The sequence below is a fragment of the Lepidochelys kempii genome, chromosome 2 (assembly GCF_965140285.1).
Source record: "Lepidochelys kempii isolate rLepKem1 chromosome 2, rLepKem1.hap1, whole genome shotgun sequence".
Taxonomy (NCBI): Eukaryota; Metazoa; Chordata; order Testudines; family Cheloniidae; genus Lepidochelys; species Lepidochelys kempii.
This window is the reverse complement of record NC_136381.1, coordinates 238,669,492-238,686,775: the sequence shown is the minus strand read 5'-3', so window position 1 is coordinate 238,686,775 and position 17,284 is coordinate 238,669,492. Positions and strand designations below refer to the sequence as shown.

The 17,284-nt window shown below is 41.6% G+C and overlaps 1 protein-coding gene across 3 annotated transcripts in view; it reads right to left on the bottom strand.

The window, feature by feature from the left end:
• WAC (WW domain containing adaptor with coiled-coil) overlaps positions 1 to 17,284 on the bottom strand; it is a 117,521-nt gene that overhangs the window by 63,814 nt on the left and 36,423 nt on the right. For 2 of the 3 annotated variants that reach the window (XM_073334356.2, XM_073334355.2), the window contains exon 4: positions 1,396 to 1,470. The exons of the other annotated variant lie outside the window; for it this stretch is intronic. In XM_073334356.2, the coding sequence (XP_073190457.1) occupies positions 1,396 to 1,470 (75 nt within the window). The remainder of the gene's footprint in view (positions 1 to 1,395; positions 1,471 to 17,284) is intronic. 3 annotated transcript variants of the gene reach the window in all.

The following is a 17,284-nucleotide window of genomic DNA, read 5'->3' as shown; positions in this document are numbered from 1 at the left end:
GCCGCTGCACACTGGACGTCTTCAGAGAACTATCCATGACGACTCCAAGATCTCTTTCCTGATTAGTTGTAGCTAAATTAGCCCCCATCATATTGTATGCACAGTTGGGATTATTTTCTCCAATGTGCATTACTTTACATTTATCCACATTAATTAGAAATCAATATATTTGAAGATGTAGAAAACATCCAAAAATATTTAAATAAATGGTATTCTGTTATTGTTTAATCGCGCGATTAATTGCGATTAATTTTTTTAATCACTTGACAGCCCTAGTATTTTTAGTAAAAGTCATGGACAGGTCACGGGACGTAAACAAAAATTCACAGCCTGTGACCTGTCCATGACTTTTACTAAAAATACCTGCCATGACTAAAACTTGGGCGGGGGAGCCTCGGGTGCTCAGAGGGGAGAGGAGGTCCGGGGGTGCCATGGATGCTGGGGAAGGTGGCCTGGGTCCCTGCTAGTACTGGGTGGGGGGAGGCTGCAGCACATGGCCCCGGACTCCCACTGTTGATATTGGGGGGGGGGGGGCGGGCACATGGAGAAGAAGGGTTGGCAGGCTGGCAGGGGCTTCCTACTCAGCTCCGCATCCCTGCAACTCCTAGGCAGTGGAGGCATGGGTGAGGGAGGGGCTCTGCTGCTCCCGCCACAAGCGCCAGCTGCTGCAGCTCCCGCAGCTCCCGTTGGCCAGGAACCACAGCCAATGGGAGCTGCAGGTGTGGGGCCTGTGGACATGGGCTGCATGGAGACACACCCTCCCCCTCCCACCTAGAAGCTGCAGGGAGGCCATGCCAGTGGGAGCGAGGAAGCCCCCCACCATGAGGTAAATGCCCCCGCATCCACACTCCCCAACAAGCTGCCCCTAGCCCTGTGCCCCCTCCCACACACCCAAACTGCTGCTGCTGGCCCAGGGGCTGCCTGGCTCAGGCAGCCCCTGAGCCAGCACCAGCCACTGCAGAAGTAACAGAGATCACGGAAAGTCACGGAATCCGTGACCTCCATGACAGAATAGTCTTGTATCATAATTAACGCTGAGAGTCTATTTCTTCCACAGGATACCTGCCTCATTCAGTTCACAGGACAGAAACTACCTAGAAAATGAGGCAGCTGCTCAATATTTGTATCACCATTCTGTTTAGATGGCCTGCATAATTTACTGGTTTCAGAGTAGCAGCCGTGTTAGTCTGTATTCGCAAAAAGAAAAGGAGTACTTGTGGCACCTTAGAGACTAACAAATTTATTTGAGCATAAGCTTTCGTGAGCTATAGCTCACTTCATCGGATTCGTTCAGTGGAAAATACAGTGGGGAGATTTATATACGTAGAGAACATGAAACAATGGGTGTTACCATACACACTGTAACGAGAGTGATCGCTTAAGATGAGATATTACCAGCAGGAGAGCGGGAGAGGGAACCTTTTGTAGTGATAATCAAGGTGGGCCATTTCCAGCAGTTGACAGGAACATCTGAGGAACAGTGGGGAGGTGGGGAAATAGTTTTACTTTGTGTCATGACACATTCACTCCCAGTCTCTATTCAATCCTAAGTTAATTGTATCCCGTTTGCAAATTAATTCCAATTCAGCAGTCTCTCGTTGGAGTCTGTTTCTGAAGTTTTTTTGTTGAAGAATTGCCACTTTTAGTTCTGTAATCAAGTGACCAGAGAGATTGAAGTGTTCTCCCACTGGTTTTTGAATGTTATAATTCTTGACGTCTGATTTGTGTCCATTTATTCTTTTACATAGAGACTGTCCAGTTTGACCAGCGTACATGGCAGAGGGGCATTGCTGGCACATGATGGCATATATCACATTGGTAGCTGTGCAGGTGAACGAGCCTCTGATAGTGTAGCTGGTGTGATTATGCCCTATGATGGTGTCCCCTGAATAGATATGTGGACACAGTTGGCAACGGGCTTTGTTGCAAGGATAGGTTCCTGGGTTAGTGGTTCTGTTGAAATTTTCTTCTGTAGACAAGCCCTCACTAACAAAAGGCTTCATTAGTTGTGCATTAATGTTGTTTTAGAAGTGCTCCAAACCATTCCTATACACTGATCCCTAAACCTTAACTTTATCCCCTTACCCAAGATGGCATCACTGCCCTAAGGAGGCCCTCGGGGAAATTACAGCATGCCTCCTTAACACATGGAAGATGGTGGGGAAAGTGAAAAAGAACAGTGTTGTGAAAAGCAAAGAGGTAATATTTTTGGAAATAAAGGATGTCTAATGCTGCAGACACAAGCCTCCTGAAATGCCTGCATCAGCTCTAGCAAGCTGCTGCAAATTCTTCCCAGATTAAAACTGCTCCATGTAAGAGTATAAATAGGAACAAGAATTTGGAGTTGTGGTCTACACAGAAATGGCAAGTTTTTTTACAGCAGGGTAAGGTTATGTCATATTCCTGGGCCTCAATGTCATCTTTCCCAGGGCAGACCTAAAATTTTGTGGGAAGTGATGAGACACATGACCTTCACTCTGCATTGTCTGGCTTTAGTTTATGCCTTCTTTGCCCTAAAGGGACAGGAGGAAGGAAATATAGTGTTGCGGTGTGGCAGGAATTACCTTAACTCTGCATTTCCTACTTAACCTTTGCATTTTTTTCTGAGTGTTCCCTGATTTTTGGAGGTTGTAATGTTCAAGTGCCAACTTCCATGTTCTAGAAGGGTATAAGGCACAATGATAAGCAACCTGGACTCATGTTTAACAAAGATTTATATTAGCCAGTCACACTTTAGCCCATGAAATAAACAAAGGCTGAACGTTCTTAGCTGCTTTCCAGTAAAGGGAAGTATATTCCATAACCAAAGCTGAACTTCTTGCCCTTCCCTTTCATCTTCCAAATAGAAGATCAATTTTTATTCTTGTTTTTAATTTATTTTCCTTTGCTATACCTCTAATACCAACAAAGGAAAATATGCAACATATCCAGATACAATGTTTTTTCCCCCTCTACCTGGCTTGAACAGAGACTAGTCATTTGTTCCTTCAAAACTCTCCCTCTCTCCAACATCCCAGCCAGCTTAATCTTAAATGAATAAGTGGACAGTCTTACTTCCTACATCCTCATAGATTGTCACTAGGATATGAAAACGATAGTTCAAATGCCACAGCAGAAACATTAGGCAACAAGCTTATTGTAAATTAAAATGATCTTCAAAACTGACATGTACCATTATGCACTACAAATGTTTAGTAGTGAAGTCCTACTCCCCCTCCCCGCTTTTGAACATGTGTTCAATGAAGTAACTCATTTTATCCATACAACCACACCATAAATGTGTAAGTCTCCACCCACTTCAAGATTTTTGGGAAGCCAAACTAGTGAAAATTCTATGGAAATACTATGAAACAACTTTTTAAAAGATGAAGCAATGATACTTCAATTAAGGTTAACGTAGCTGACAACTAAGTGCTTCCATTAGTTACTCCAGGCTCAAATAAAGGAAGTCAACACCTCAAGATAATTTATATGCTATGAACTAAAGCAATAGGTCTTGCTAATAGCTTGTATTTTCACCTAATATGGAACTGATTTGTTAATTGATTGAGACAACTGAAGAAAGCTCAGTTTCTATTCAAGCATAATGACTCCAAACTCTCTGACACACAGTATTTATTAATGAGATAAGTTTAATAGCTCATGACCTTTCATGGGGATAATTATCTTGCTGCAATCAAAATAACTAAATTGGCATTTATCTACACCTTTTGTTATTTCTATCCAAGCAGCTGTTTGGATACTATTTCAAAATAAAGTATGAATGAAAGCCAGTAAGTTATTTTGGTTCAAGTTTGGGAATAGATGAGCCGCACTGGAAAAACAGATATAACTGGCAAATGAATACTCCAAATCTCCACAGTATTTTAATGTAAGAAATATCTATTAGTGCCATATCTAGACAAGGGGAAAAAAACAACCTGTCCTGCAGGCCTGGTCTGCACTCTACAGTTAGCTCGACAAAAGGCAGCATAGGTCAACCTCGTTGTGCATGTGTCTACACTTAAATTTGGCTCCCACTGACATAAATACCCTCTTCTGTCGCCTTAATAATACCACCACCTCCCTGAGAGGCATAGAGCCACAGTCAATGTACTTTGGTTGATGCACTGTAAATGTAACCGCTGCATTAATTCTGTCAAACCTAACTTTCCTCCAGCAGCTGTCCCACACTGAGCACTCTGTTCACCAGTGACCTCTAGTGCCCAGGAGTCATGGAGCTTGGAAGTCTCCCCCCTCCCCCTAAAGCCCTGCGAATTTTTGAAATTCGCTTCCTGATTCCCCAGCTTAGCAAGCACACCTACCAACTCTCCACTGTTGAGTGCAACTTGCCAGCACCAAAGGTGCTCCTACCTGGGGCAAACAAGGGACCTGTGAAGAGAAGAGGCTGTATGGGCACTACTCTGAACCAGCCATAGAAACGTTGACATCTACAAGCAGATTGCCCAAAGAATGAAGCAGGAGGAGTATGACAGGGACCAGCAGCAGTGCCGTATGAAAGCCAAGGAGCTTCGGCAGGCATATCTGAAGGCCATGGAAGCCAGTGGTCAATTTGGTGCCAAGCTGCAGACCTGCTGCTTTTACAAAGAATTGCCTGCCATACTCGGCAGAGATCCCACCACCACTGCCAATAACACCATGGATACCTCTGAGGAATCCAAGTCCCAGGCCCCTGCCATGAACAGTGAGGGGGTGGTGGTGGAAGCGGACTAGGAAGAGGAGGAGTACTGGGAACAGGTGACCGTGGGATCCACCTACGCATTGAGCCAGGACCTGTTTTTGACTCCACCACAGTCTAGACCGGGGTGGGCAAACTTTTTGGTCCGATGACTGTATCTGGGTATGGAAATTGTATGGCAGGCTATGAATGCTCATGACATTGGGGGTTGGTGCAGGAAGGGGTGAGGGCTCTGGCTGAGGGTGTGGACTCTGGGGTGAAGCCAGAAATGAGGAGTTCAGGGTGCAGTAGGGGGCTCCAGCTGGGGGGGCAGTCTCTGGGGTGGGGCTGGGGATATGGGGTTGGGGGTGCAGAAGGTTGCTCTGGGTTGGGACGGAGGGATTTGGAGTGCAGGAGGGGGATCAGGGTTGGAGCGTGGAAGGGGGCCAGGCAGGCTCCGGGTGGCTCTTACCTCAAATAGCTCCCAGAAGCAGCAGCATGTCCCCCCATCCAGCTCCTATGAGGCGGCGCAGCCAGGCAGCTGTGCATGCTGCCCTGTCCGCAGACAACGCCCATGGAGCTCCCATTGGCTGCGGTTCCTGGCCCATGGGAGCTACGGGAGTAGTGCTTGGGGCAGGGGCAGTGTGCAGAGCCCTCTGGCTGTCCCTATGTGTAGGAACCAGACGGGGGATATGCCACTGCTTCCGGGTGCTGTGCAGAGCAGGGCTAGCCGCCAACCCCGCTCCACGGCTAGAGCGGCGCAAGCCCCAGACCCCGCTCCACGGCGGGAGTTTGAGGATCAGATTAAAATGTCTGGAGGGCCAGATGCAGCCCTGGTCTAGACTCTAGCATGGGCGAGCCCGATGCAGGGGAAGGAACCTCGGGTGTGCAGTTTAATTTTAAATAACTGGGATGGCATTCCCAAAAAGTACAGGACACATCTAGCACATGTGAATTAACAACAAGTCCAAAGAAGAGGTATTGGTACAATGAACAGAGGAAGAATTACTGTCTGCTTTTCATTCCTTCTAGAGTTAGGAAAGGGGGGTCCATGCAGAGCAGTTTATGTACACAGGGCGATCCTGTGAATCCTCCAGAGATCTCAATGAAATTTTGATAGAGGTACTTTCCAATCTTCTCCAGAAGGTTTCTAGAAACAGCTGTCTTATTTCTTCCACCACGGTAGACACTTTCCCATGCCACTCTGCGATAGCTTCAGCAGGCACCATTGCAGTACACAGGCCAGCAGCTTACAGACATGGGTGGATTAGGGATCTAGCAGCAGTTCTGCTCTCTCTCTGCCTTTGTTACCCTCAGGAGTAGAGAAATTAACTAGAATCACCACTGCTTGCGGAAAACTGTGCCAGTATTCACTGCCACTGCCCTATACTACTAGAATCATGCAACCGTGTAATTTCCTCCTCATTTCCCCAACCCCCAGTGGGCCATACTCACCATTACTGGTGCTGTGACTGGCGCTGAGCACAAGCAATCCCAACCAGAAGTGACAATGTAGCACTTAAAACATCAGGGGAGCAAGGGGAATGATTTTAGCCTCTTAAATTTTGCTTTCCTGAGTGAGCACATGGACAATGATACCTCTGTGTGTTTTATCTGCACCAGCTGCCATTGTGGCCTTCAGGATCTCCCCCTCTGCACCCACAGAACATCTGAGCCACATAAGGAGGAGAAAGCAGAAAACTCAGGATGACATGTTCAATGAGATCCTGCAAGCCAGTGCTGGGCTGGACAGCAAGCACAGGGCCAGGAGGATGAACACTGCAGACAGTCTGGTGAAGGACAGAGTGAAGAGGAGAAAGTCCCAGCAGGAGAAGGAGATGTATCAGGACATAATGGGGCTTCTCAGGCAGCAAACACAGATGATGCAAGATTCTTCTGGACCTACAGATTCAACTATCACATGCCTCTCCTCTACCCCCCGGCAGTCAACTGAACTCAACATCGGGACCTTCCTATACCCCCCACACAACATTCCACGTGGCATCAGGGGTTGCTGCACTACCCCTACCACTGCACCCCACGGGACATTAAAGACAATCACAACTTCGCATACACTGACCTGTGAAAGCCACGGTTGGTGTACGTGTAGCTGAAATGAACATGAATGTTCTTTCCCCTTCATAATAAATCAGAGAACAGAATATAGGTTTTTTCAAGATTTTGATGTATTTGCTTTTAAAAATTGCCTGGGTTTTTTTTGCACTGATTTTGTTACAGGATAAAAATTATATTATTTGGAACATAACTCATCTTCATCAGGTTATAATATATGCTTGCTGGTGCTCATCAGTTCAGAAAGTGACCAATTACTTGTTACTGCACAGTGTCACACCACTCATAAGATCATTCACAAATAGAATCAATAGGTGACTGACACTGTCATATCCCTACATGTACAACAATTCATTACAACAATTCATTACACAATTTATACCAGGCTGCAAAAGCTCAGGGCCAGGTAGAGCATATTACAACACCACAGGTTACTCTGGCTCACTAATAAAATGATCTTTCAAGGCCTCCCTGAGCAGTATAGCTCCACATAAAGCTCTTTTAATAGCCCTTTTATCTGGCTGTTCAAATTCACCAGACTGAAGCTCCACCTCCGTCCTCCACCTCAGCAGAAACTTTTCCCTCTTTGCTTCACAGATATTATGCAGAACACAGCAGACAGCTATAAACATTGGGATATCTTTCTCATTGAGGTCCATACTTCTGAGTAAACACCATCAGCATTCCTTCAAACAACCAAAAGGCACATTCAACTGTCTTTCTGCACCTGCTGAGCCAGCAGTCAAACATTCCTTGGTGCTGTTGAGGGGACCCGTGTACAGCTTCATAAGCCAGGGAATATGGGGTAGGTTGGCACAGCGTGGATTTGATTTAAATCATGATTTAAATCACTAGTCAGGAAGACTCGATTTAATCATGGATTTCTACATAAAAGTGCATTCTTGTTGGTTGTTATAACCTTCTTCAAAACACAGAGACAGATGTAGGTTTCATTTTTATAAGGTAGACACTATACATTTTTAAACTGATTTATTTTAAAAAACGCTTTTCAGATTAGTTTTACAGCTATATCAGAAAATGAATGATTGTTCAGTTATTTCATTTACCAAAGGTAACTGAAGCAGATATTTATGAAGTCATTGGGAGGTGAACTATCATTAATATTTGGAGGATTTTCTTGCCATGCTGTATAAGGAGGAGAACATCAGACAGACAAACATTTACATTGTTTTTATTTAACTATTTCTCACCTCTATATATTATTTATTTATTTAAAAACATTTTTGCTGTTAACAAGCATGTTATCTCTGGGGACACAAATCCACAGTTTGAGAACTGCAAAACTAAGCATCTCTGATGGTATCTTCTAGACTGAGCACTGAGTCCCATTGGGTAGATAGAAAGATTAACCTAAATAATCTATACAGAAGCCTGTGGAACCCAATAAGATTGGGTCTCTAATCCATGAACTATTGGAAGTCATTTACAAAACTTTTCTTAAACATTACATGAACATATTGTCTCATACTATAGAATTAGAATTTATAATCCCTAATCCATGATGAGATATCTTTGAGCTATAATGTATCTTAATTAAAACTATCTTTAGATAGGTTTTTTTCCTCAAAAAGCATTTTATCAAAAATCCAATTTAAATAAAATAGATTTAAAAAAAATATTTTTAAATCATTGATTTTTATCCACCCTGGGTTGGCACTTCAACATTCCCAATGGTAATCCACCAATCAGGAAATAAGTCCCTGCTTGTAGCTTTCCAAACAGTCCTGTGTTCTTAAAGATGCAAACATTATGCACCTTCCCTGACCAGACAACATGATATTGATCTCTATTTCTTCACAACAACTTTGGGATCCCCACTGCCACAAACTCATCCATTATGTCCCGCACATTGATGACTGTCACACTCCTGCGTAGCAAGAAGCAATTAATGGCCCGACACATTTGCATGACAATGTCCCCCACAATGGATTTTACAACTCCAAAATGATTTCCCAGTAGCCATCTGGCATTGCAAGTTTCCACAGTGCACTTGCCACTTGATTCTCCACTGTCACAGTGCAGCTCTGATTTTGGTGTCCCTACGCTGCAGAGCTGGGGCAAAGTTGGCACACAGATTCAGGAACATGGCCTCACACTTCCAATAGTTCTGCAGCCACTGCTTGACATCCAAAGCCTGTATTATGATGCAATCCCACCAGTTAGTGCTTGTTTCCCTGTGCTTTCAATGCTCACGACGATAGTGCAGACTCCATGCTTCTGTCGGAGATGGCAGACAGTGAGGTGGGCCATATGGATTTGTGGAGTCTTGAAAAAAAAGGCTTGAAAATGATGGGATACAGGTGACATTATGGGATGGAGACAGTTACAAACTGGCAAGTTGACTCCATGCTTCCAGTCAACTTTGCACTACTCATTTCAGCTCCATTATACACTGCCAAAACTTCCCAAAAGACAGTATGCTGGATGGTGGTGAGTTGCACACTAAGATAGCTATGCACGGTGCACCACATTCTGCATTGATACAAGCACTCCTGGTGAGTACACGCACCGCCAACGCAAGGAGCCAAGTATGCAAAGGCACAATGTGCTAATTATGGCATCTCCATGAGTCGATGTAAGTTTGTAGTGCAGACATGGCATATGTTATAAATTTAAAACATGTGAGGTAAATCATTGTAAAAACACACCTTTTTCCTTAGAGTAGACATGTCCTTACTGAACATACTGACAATGCAACAAAATCCTTGTTAAATTAGTAACATACTAGTGTCAATGCTTTGTGCTCTGCCAAAAGACAGAAAATCTGAATAATAATGGCATATAGCTAACAAGCTTACTTGAAGATGTTCCTGTGAAATAGTTTTTACACTGATCAAAAATATGAAATTCTGTTTAAAATGGTAAAGGCCTTCACATCTCCAAAGAAGCAAAACAAAAACAGAAAACAAACCGAATCAACTGAAGTGCTGTCACAGATAAGCGAAGTATCACGTTTAACCAGATACGCAAGGAAAGCTAACAGGGAGCGTCTCAGTTTTAATACTAAAGCAAAGACTAAAAAACATCAAGAAGTTACCCCTGATAAAAAGCAAAAGATTTAACTGCAAGATTTAGCTTACCTGCTGAGTTTGCATAGTCTTAGTGTAGGAACATTGCATTCTGCTTAACTTTTAATTTATATTTGTTGTTATATTAATTTACAATAATTAAGGTTCTCATTTTGCAGGGTAATTGGAGCTGCCCCCCCCAAAAAAGAAAACATTGAGAATTTAGAGAAGTCCAAAAGAGTAAGTTACCTGTCTATAGCTCTACATTAAAAAGAAAGACCGTAGGAGCCAACTCTCAAAAAGTGACATCTCGCTGTTAAAGGGCTTGTCTTTACTTAAGAATCACCACTGTTATAGTTTGAATCTTCCCATTAACAGAAAAGCCTGCAAATGCTCCACTTGAAATAAGCAATAGCAAAACTAAAGAAATTCTTGTAAATTTACTATGATACTGCTTGGGAGTACCACAGAGCAGGATCATGTGGTAATAGGGAGAAGGAGAAGAAGAAAGCCTCATCTTCCCATCATCCTTTACCATCTATCTCCACAAGCAAAGGACTGTCTGAGTGCCTACTGTAGCTGCCCACAGCATTCCTAACCAGCAGCATACAAATTTAGATTAAACTTAGTTTTACTATTGCTAAGAAAACATTGTGGTAGTGGTACTGAAATGGACCAAACTTTTGTAAATTTAGCTCTATTTGGTAAAGCTATAAGCAGCAAATTTTGTTGAGTCAAAGGAGGGAAACTAGGAAGCTCCTTCTATTTCCTTTTTCTGCCAAAAGATCAGAGGAGATTGGCACACCCTTCCTCTACCACTATTATCCAGGAATAACAGGGTGGTGAGAAAGAGAAGCTTTCCGTTGCTCTGCTGCAACGCGAGTGTGGAAACTCCATTTCAGACAACTACAAGCTAAGACCAACAAGTAATGATGGAGCACGCCAAGAAGAAGGGTGCTGCTGGGGCAGCATCCTCATGGAAAGTCCTGCACCCCTGAACTCCACATTACTTCTAGGTAACAGGTATTGATTTTAACAAAATTGAACTGTTTTCTCTGATCCAAAATCTCAAACCATATTTGCCTACTGATCAATCCCATCTATGAGAGTCTTTGCAGATAAAATAACCAACTATTTCTACCTCTACACCTACAATCTGTGTCTAGATTACAGAAAAGGTGGTTTTAATAAAAACAACCACCATTTAAACATGATTCTGCACCTACTGTAGACAGTTGAGCATCTTTTAAAATGTTAGCTAGTTCAGGGGTCACCCCCGTGACAAGTGAACACATCCAGTTATGTTTTATGCAGTCTTTTGATCTTTAGTATCTCAAACTTGATGAAACAAAACCTGTTCACTTTGCTGATGCCTGGAAGTAGTACTTCCATTATTCTCTTAGCAGCTCTGAAGGTGATGCCTGAAGCTGTCTTACTTAAGGCTATATGTACACACACACCACTTTTGGTGATGTGTAGGGTATGTAAAGCTACATGCCACAGTGAAAAGCTAGCTGTGCCCACACTGTAGTGTGCAGCCACATGTGTCTGTGAAGGGCTCTGATGGGGGAGGTAGTGGGAAGCTGGCAGAGCCTCTCTTCTGCTAGTCTTTTCCTGAGGAGGGGAAAGGCTCCAGCAGTTGGGAGTTAGGGATAGTGTAGACAATGGGTATTTCCACACTTTCACAGCTACTGCAACTGTGCCGCTATAGTGTGGACATTTCCTACATCGATGGAAGAGGTTTTTCCATGGATGTAGTTAAACTCACCTCTCTGAGAGATGGCAGCTAGGTCAATGGAACAATTCTTCTGTCAAGCTAGCTGTGTTTACAGCAGCGGTTAGGGTGCCATAACTATGTCGTACGGGGCGGGAAATTTTTCACAACCGTAAGTAATGTAGCTATGTTGATCTAATTTTTAGGTGTAGGCCAGGCCTGAGTCCTTGGCTGTTTCCTGACTAGGCCGGCCCCAAGCTTGAGTCCGACTTAAACCTTTGAATTCAAGTAGGCAGCAATACAAAAATTAAACAGGGAAACCACGCCACAAAATATTCATAAGAACAAACACAGATATCTATCAGTTCATTACAACTTCGTCAAACCCTTACAGCTAACTGGTGTTCTAAAGCAGTACTTGCATGTCATGAAGCTTTTGTCATAGGAATGCATGACTATACTTTAGGAAAATTCAACTACCATTTAGTACACTCCCAGAAACTAACAGGCCAATGAGATTTCCAAATACATTATCCCAAGAACCACAGAGTAACAAATAAATTCGTTTCCAGTAACAAAAAGTCAAAATCCACTGAAATTCTTTGAAGGGGTCAAAAAGCATGTAGACAAGGAGGATCCAATGAATACAGTGTACTTAGATTTTCAGAAAGCCTTTGACAAGGTCCCTCACCAAAGCCTCCTAAGCAAAGTAAGCAGTCATAGGATAAGAAGGACAGTCCTCTCATGGACTGGTAACTGGTTAAAAGATAGGAAACAAAGGGTAGGAATAAATGGTCAGTTTTCGGAAAAGAGAGGGGTAAATAGTGGTGTCCACCAGGGGTCTGTACTGGGACCAGTCCTATTCAACTTATTCATAAATTATCTGGAAAAAGGGGTAAACAGTGAAATGGCAACATTTACAGATGATACAAAACTACTCAAGATAGCTAAGTCCCAGGCAGACTGTGAAGAGCTACAAAAGGATCTCTCAAAACTGGGTGACGGGGCAACAAAATGGCAGATGAAATTCAATGTTGATAAATGCAAAGTAATGCACATTGGAAAACAATCCCAACTATACATATAAAATGATGGGGTCTAAATGAGCTGTTCCCACTCAAGAAAGAGATGTTGGAGTCATTGTGGATAGTTCTCTGAAAACATCCACTAAATGTGCAGCGGCAGTCAAAAAAGCAAACAATGTTGGGAATCATTAAGAAAGGAATAGTCAGTCAGACCAAAAATATCTTACCCCTATATAAATCCATGGCACACCCACATCTTGAATAGCATGTGCAGATGTGGTTGCCCCATCTAAAAAAAAAAATATACTAGAATTGGAAAAGGTTCAGAAAAGGACATCAAAAACTATTAGGGGTATGGAACGGCTTCCATATGAGCAGAAATTAATAAGCCTGGGACTTTTCAGCTTGGAAAAAAGATGACGATGGGGTGATATGACAGAGGTCTATAAAATCATGACTGGTGTGGCGAAAGTGTTATTTATTCCTTCTCATAACACAAGAACTAGGGGTCACCAAATGAAATAAGCAGCAGGCTTAAAACAAACTAAAGGAAGTATTTCTTCACACAACACACAATCAGTCTGTGGAGCTCTTTGCCAGAGGATGTTGTGAAGGCCAAGACTATAACAGGGTTCAAAAAATAACTAGATAAGTTCATGGAGGATAGGTCCATCAATGGCTATTAGCCAGGATGGGCAGGGATGGTGTCCGTAGCCTCTGTTTGCCAGAAGCTGTGATTGGACGACAGAGAACGGATCACTTCATGATTACCTGTTCTGTTCATTCCCTCTGGGGCATCTGGCATTGGCCACTGTCAGAAGACAGGATACTGGGTAAGATAAACTTTGGTCTGACCCAGTATGGCCGCTTTTATGTTCCTAAATAAACTGTAAACAGCCAAAAGGCAATAAAAATGTTAAAGATGACTTGTACTGGGTAGCCTTATTACTCTAATAAACTATAATATACTTTTATGTACCCAAGGACAACATGGGGTATAGGTCCACTTGGGATCTTTTTCAAGGAGGTTCTCCTATGGTCAAAGCATGACGCAACACTGAATCTTCCTCTAGACAATACGTAACTGACAGAAAGCTTTTCAGGGTAATGGGAAATAAAGGGAGAATATCAGTAGTTCACTAAATCTGAACCCTTAAAACAAAAAGTAGATTCCATCATTGTCCTGAAAGTAACTAGAGGGACAGGCACATGAAAGGCAACTGTATTGGCGGCATGGTGTATATACAAATTTATAAAAAAATAAACTCAAGTTTTGGGGGGTTTTTTAGTTTTGTTTTTTACAATAAAAGTCTAGTTTTAACCAACTGCCATGGTTTTCCATGAATGCATCTGATGAAGTGAGCTGTAGCTCATGAAAACTTATGCTCAAATAAATTTGTTAGTCTCTAAGGTGCCACAAGTATTCCTTTTCTTTTGCCATGGTTAAGCTTTCTAAAATGTACACACATTTAAAAGAACAAAAATCAATTTAATGTTAGCATGGATCATCCTAACTATGTAATATTCATTCAAGTAGACTGAAGAAACAAATTGTACAGCTCACATAGATCACTATAAACATGACCCAATAAAACTGGATAGTGCTTAGATATTACTGTGATGGGTGGTAGAGGAAACCCCAAAAGAGAAGACAATTTTTAAGCCTGTACTTGTGATCTCTGAGACAATTTTAGGGCAGCACCATCCTTTCTTCAGATGCAAAGGGTTCCCCTATACAGCGTGTGGGTGGTATTTTGAAATTCTAGGCCACCAAATAACTTTGTGTAACATGGGGTATGGATGCTATGTTCCAAATTCTGCAGTGTAAAAGATTCTTTGGCAGTGCTGATCTGAATGATAACTAAATGGATCCACGGGTCAAGACTCCTCAGAGGAAGGAAGGAAGCACATACCGGATAGAGCTGTAGAAGCATCTGCAAAGCAGCCTGTGGAAGGAGGACTCTATCCTACTAGGCCATAGCCTGTCCCAAGTAAGTTTAATTCAAGCTTGATAAAGGATTTGCCCCTTCTTGTCTATTTAGTGAAAAAGTACAAACTTTTTGTCTTTTTTTTTTAACCTCTGGCTGAAAAAAAGGCACATAATAGAAACTGAGAAGTCTTAGAGCCCCAAACATAATAAGTTAACTAATGCATGCTGAAGATATTATACGTTGTGATGAAGATTATAATTTACAGTTTAACAATTTTTTTTTCCTTTGTAGACAGTGAAATTTATAAGGTAGAACAGAGTTATTTTTAATATCGGTTTTGCAGGAAACTTCCAGGTAATTTTAATGCTACTCTTATCACCAATAAACTAGTGCACAAGTTTTTTTGTGTGTATGTGGATAGGGGAATTTTCTGTGTGCCTAGCTCTCTAGAAAGATGGATTTGGGAATATTTTGGAGATGTTCCTGTATCTACTGGCAGTGCCAAATAGGATCAGGAATCAAATATAATTAGTGTATCTGATACAGAGCCTGATAGCAAGAATTAATGCTATGAAAACAGTGCTGCTGATAACAAAGTTGACAAAGAAATACCACACTGTCTGGATATTTTATTTCCTCCCATTTCACTTGTATGCATAACACAAAGTTGATCATCAGATGGTATGGCAGACATAGCTCTCCCTGGGGATAAGGAAGTAGTTGTAGTACGTTTTTCAAATGATAGTGTTCCGAATATAAAAAGATAGTAAGAGAAAAGTTCAATTGCACACTGTTGCTTTAGGAACTTTAAGTTTAATTCTAATAAAATATCTTACATATTGTATTCTGATAAATTAATAATAAATCTGTACAGTAACATCCACTTTCCCTTCCAAAAAATGAAATCTGAAGAAAAAGTAATTTGTTAAGGTAAGTCATTGCTTGAACAAGGCCCGCACATGTTATCAAATAGAAATATTGGCACAATAAGCAGCCTAGGCTGAAGCCCCAAATAAAATTATACACCACCACAAATGCTGTACAAACGGATAAATAGCTGAAGAAATGGACTTCAGAATATAAACTTTCATTTTAAATGAAAGTTCCAGATTCATAGAATATCAGGGTTGGAAGGGACCTCAGGAGGTCATCTAGTCCAACCCCCTGCTCAAAGCAGGACCAATCCCCAATTTTTGCCCCAGATCCCTAAATGGTCCCCTCAAGGATTGAACTCACAACCCTGGGTTTAGCAGGCCAATGCTCAAACCTCTGAGCTATCCCTCCCCGCAAGGGTTATAGTCTAACCCTTATTGTTCTGAAGATAAACTTTGAAACAAGAAATTAATATAACCAATACAATGATGAATGGCTTAGTCTGTAGAAAGTCTGAAAAACCTCAAAAACCGTGAACTGCTCCCTTTCATTTCAATGGAAATGTTCACACTCCGAAGCCTAATGACAGCAATTAAGGTCAGTTAGTTATTTCACTGATGATCGTTTTAGCAGAAACCGAAAACATCTATGGTTTATATGACACACGAAGTTACACTCTGTCAGCATAAAAGAGAATGTTCTGTCAAAACAACACCTATGACAATATACAGCCTTGCCTACACTTTTTAGTGAATAAGTTGTTTTGACTCTAGTATTAGCCAAAATGAATTTACTTTTAACAGTTTAAAACATTACTGAAATCATTGCTTTTTTAAAAAAAACTACACTATTGAATTAAATTGTTTATTTTAATAATGATGTGTGCCCTTATTTTAAATTAGTCCCCCCTAATTGGAGTAAATTAATTGGAAGTAGTATCCATAGGAAAGAAATCGTAAAAGAACTTAGTTATTTATTTCAAACATATGCACTATTAAACTACTTTAAATACCCACTAACATATGAAAAACAAAACTATTTTAAACAATGCTGCTTATATCTCAAACTCTGTTAATTTACTCTTCCCCACTCTTTTTAAAAATTTATTGTGGACACTAATATAACAGGCTGTTCGTATTTAAAGATCTTAAAATGTGGTCCTATGTCTCACCTATCACCATTACACAAATACACATACATTTCAGTATTTCATAATATGAGGCCATTACTGAAACACAAACTGAATAGGGTCCTCCTCCCCCTCATTACTTACATTTACGAGATTAATACAAGGTGTCATTTTGTTTCTAGACCCTGCCTTTTACTCAGCTGTCATCACTAACAGAATAGGTGTAGATATCACCAGGGATAACTAAGTTGTACCCACTCTCACCTGCTCCTCTTCTTGATCCATTTGCAGTGAGAAGATTAGGTATGGAGTGATGCTTCTGCCACAGGTAACAGATAGAAAGCACCTTCCCACTCCCCGCCCTAGAAAAAGATCAGGTTCAGTGCACCTATAGCATTGAATCCACTTGGACTCATGGATTCCCTTCACATGAGCTACTACATATTTTCTTACGTCCCTCATCTTCCCAAGCTGAATTCCTGGAGGGAGACTTAGAGGTAAAAAAATTCACTTCTTGTTGTCCCACAATAGTAGGTATAACAATGCTGCTAGCTGTCCCTTATCAGGTAAAACAGCCAGCAACACGCAAAAAACACCTTCAGTCAGATTCTCTCTCAATATAATATCTACTTAATACTGCGCTTAAATGACATTTAAAGAATACTAAGAATGATGTTTCACTAAGGTCATCCACCACAGAAACAGGAATTTTTGAGGGGGGCTGGTGTGAAAATAGGAGAGATGACCAATGAAACATTACAGTTTCTATTTCTTCATTTGAAGTCATCTACAATAACAAACCATTTCCAGAGAAACCAACTGAGAAGTTGTAAACTGAATAATGTAACCTCAA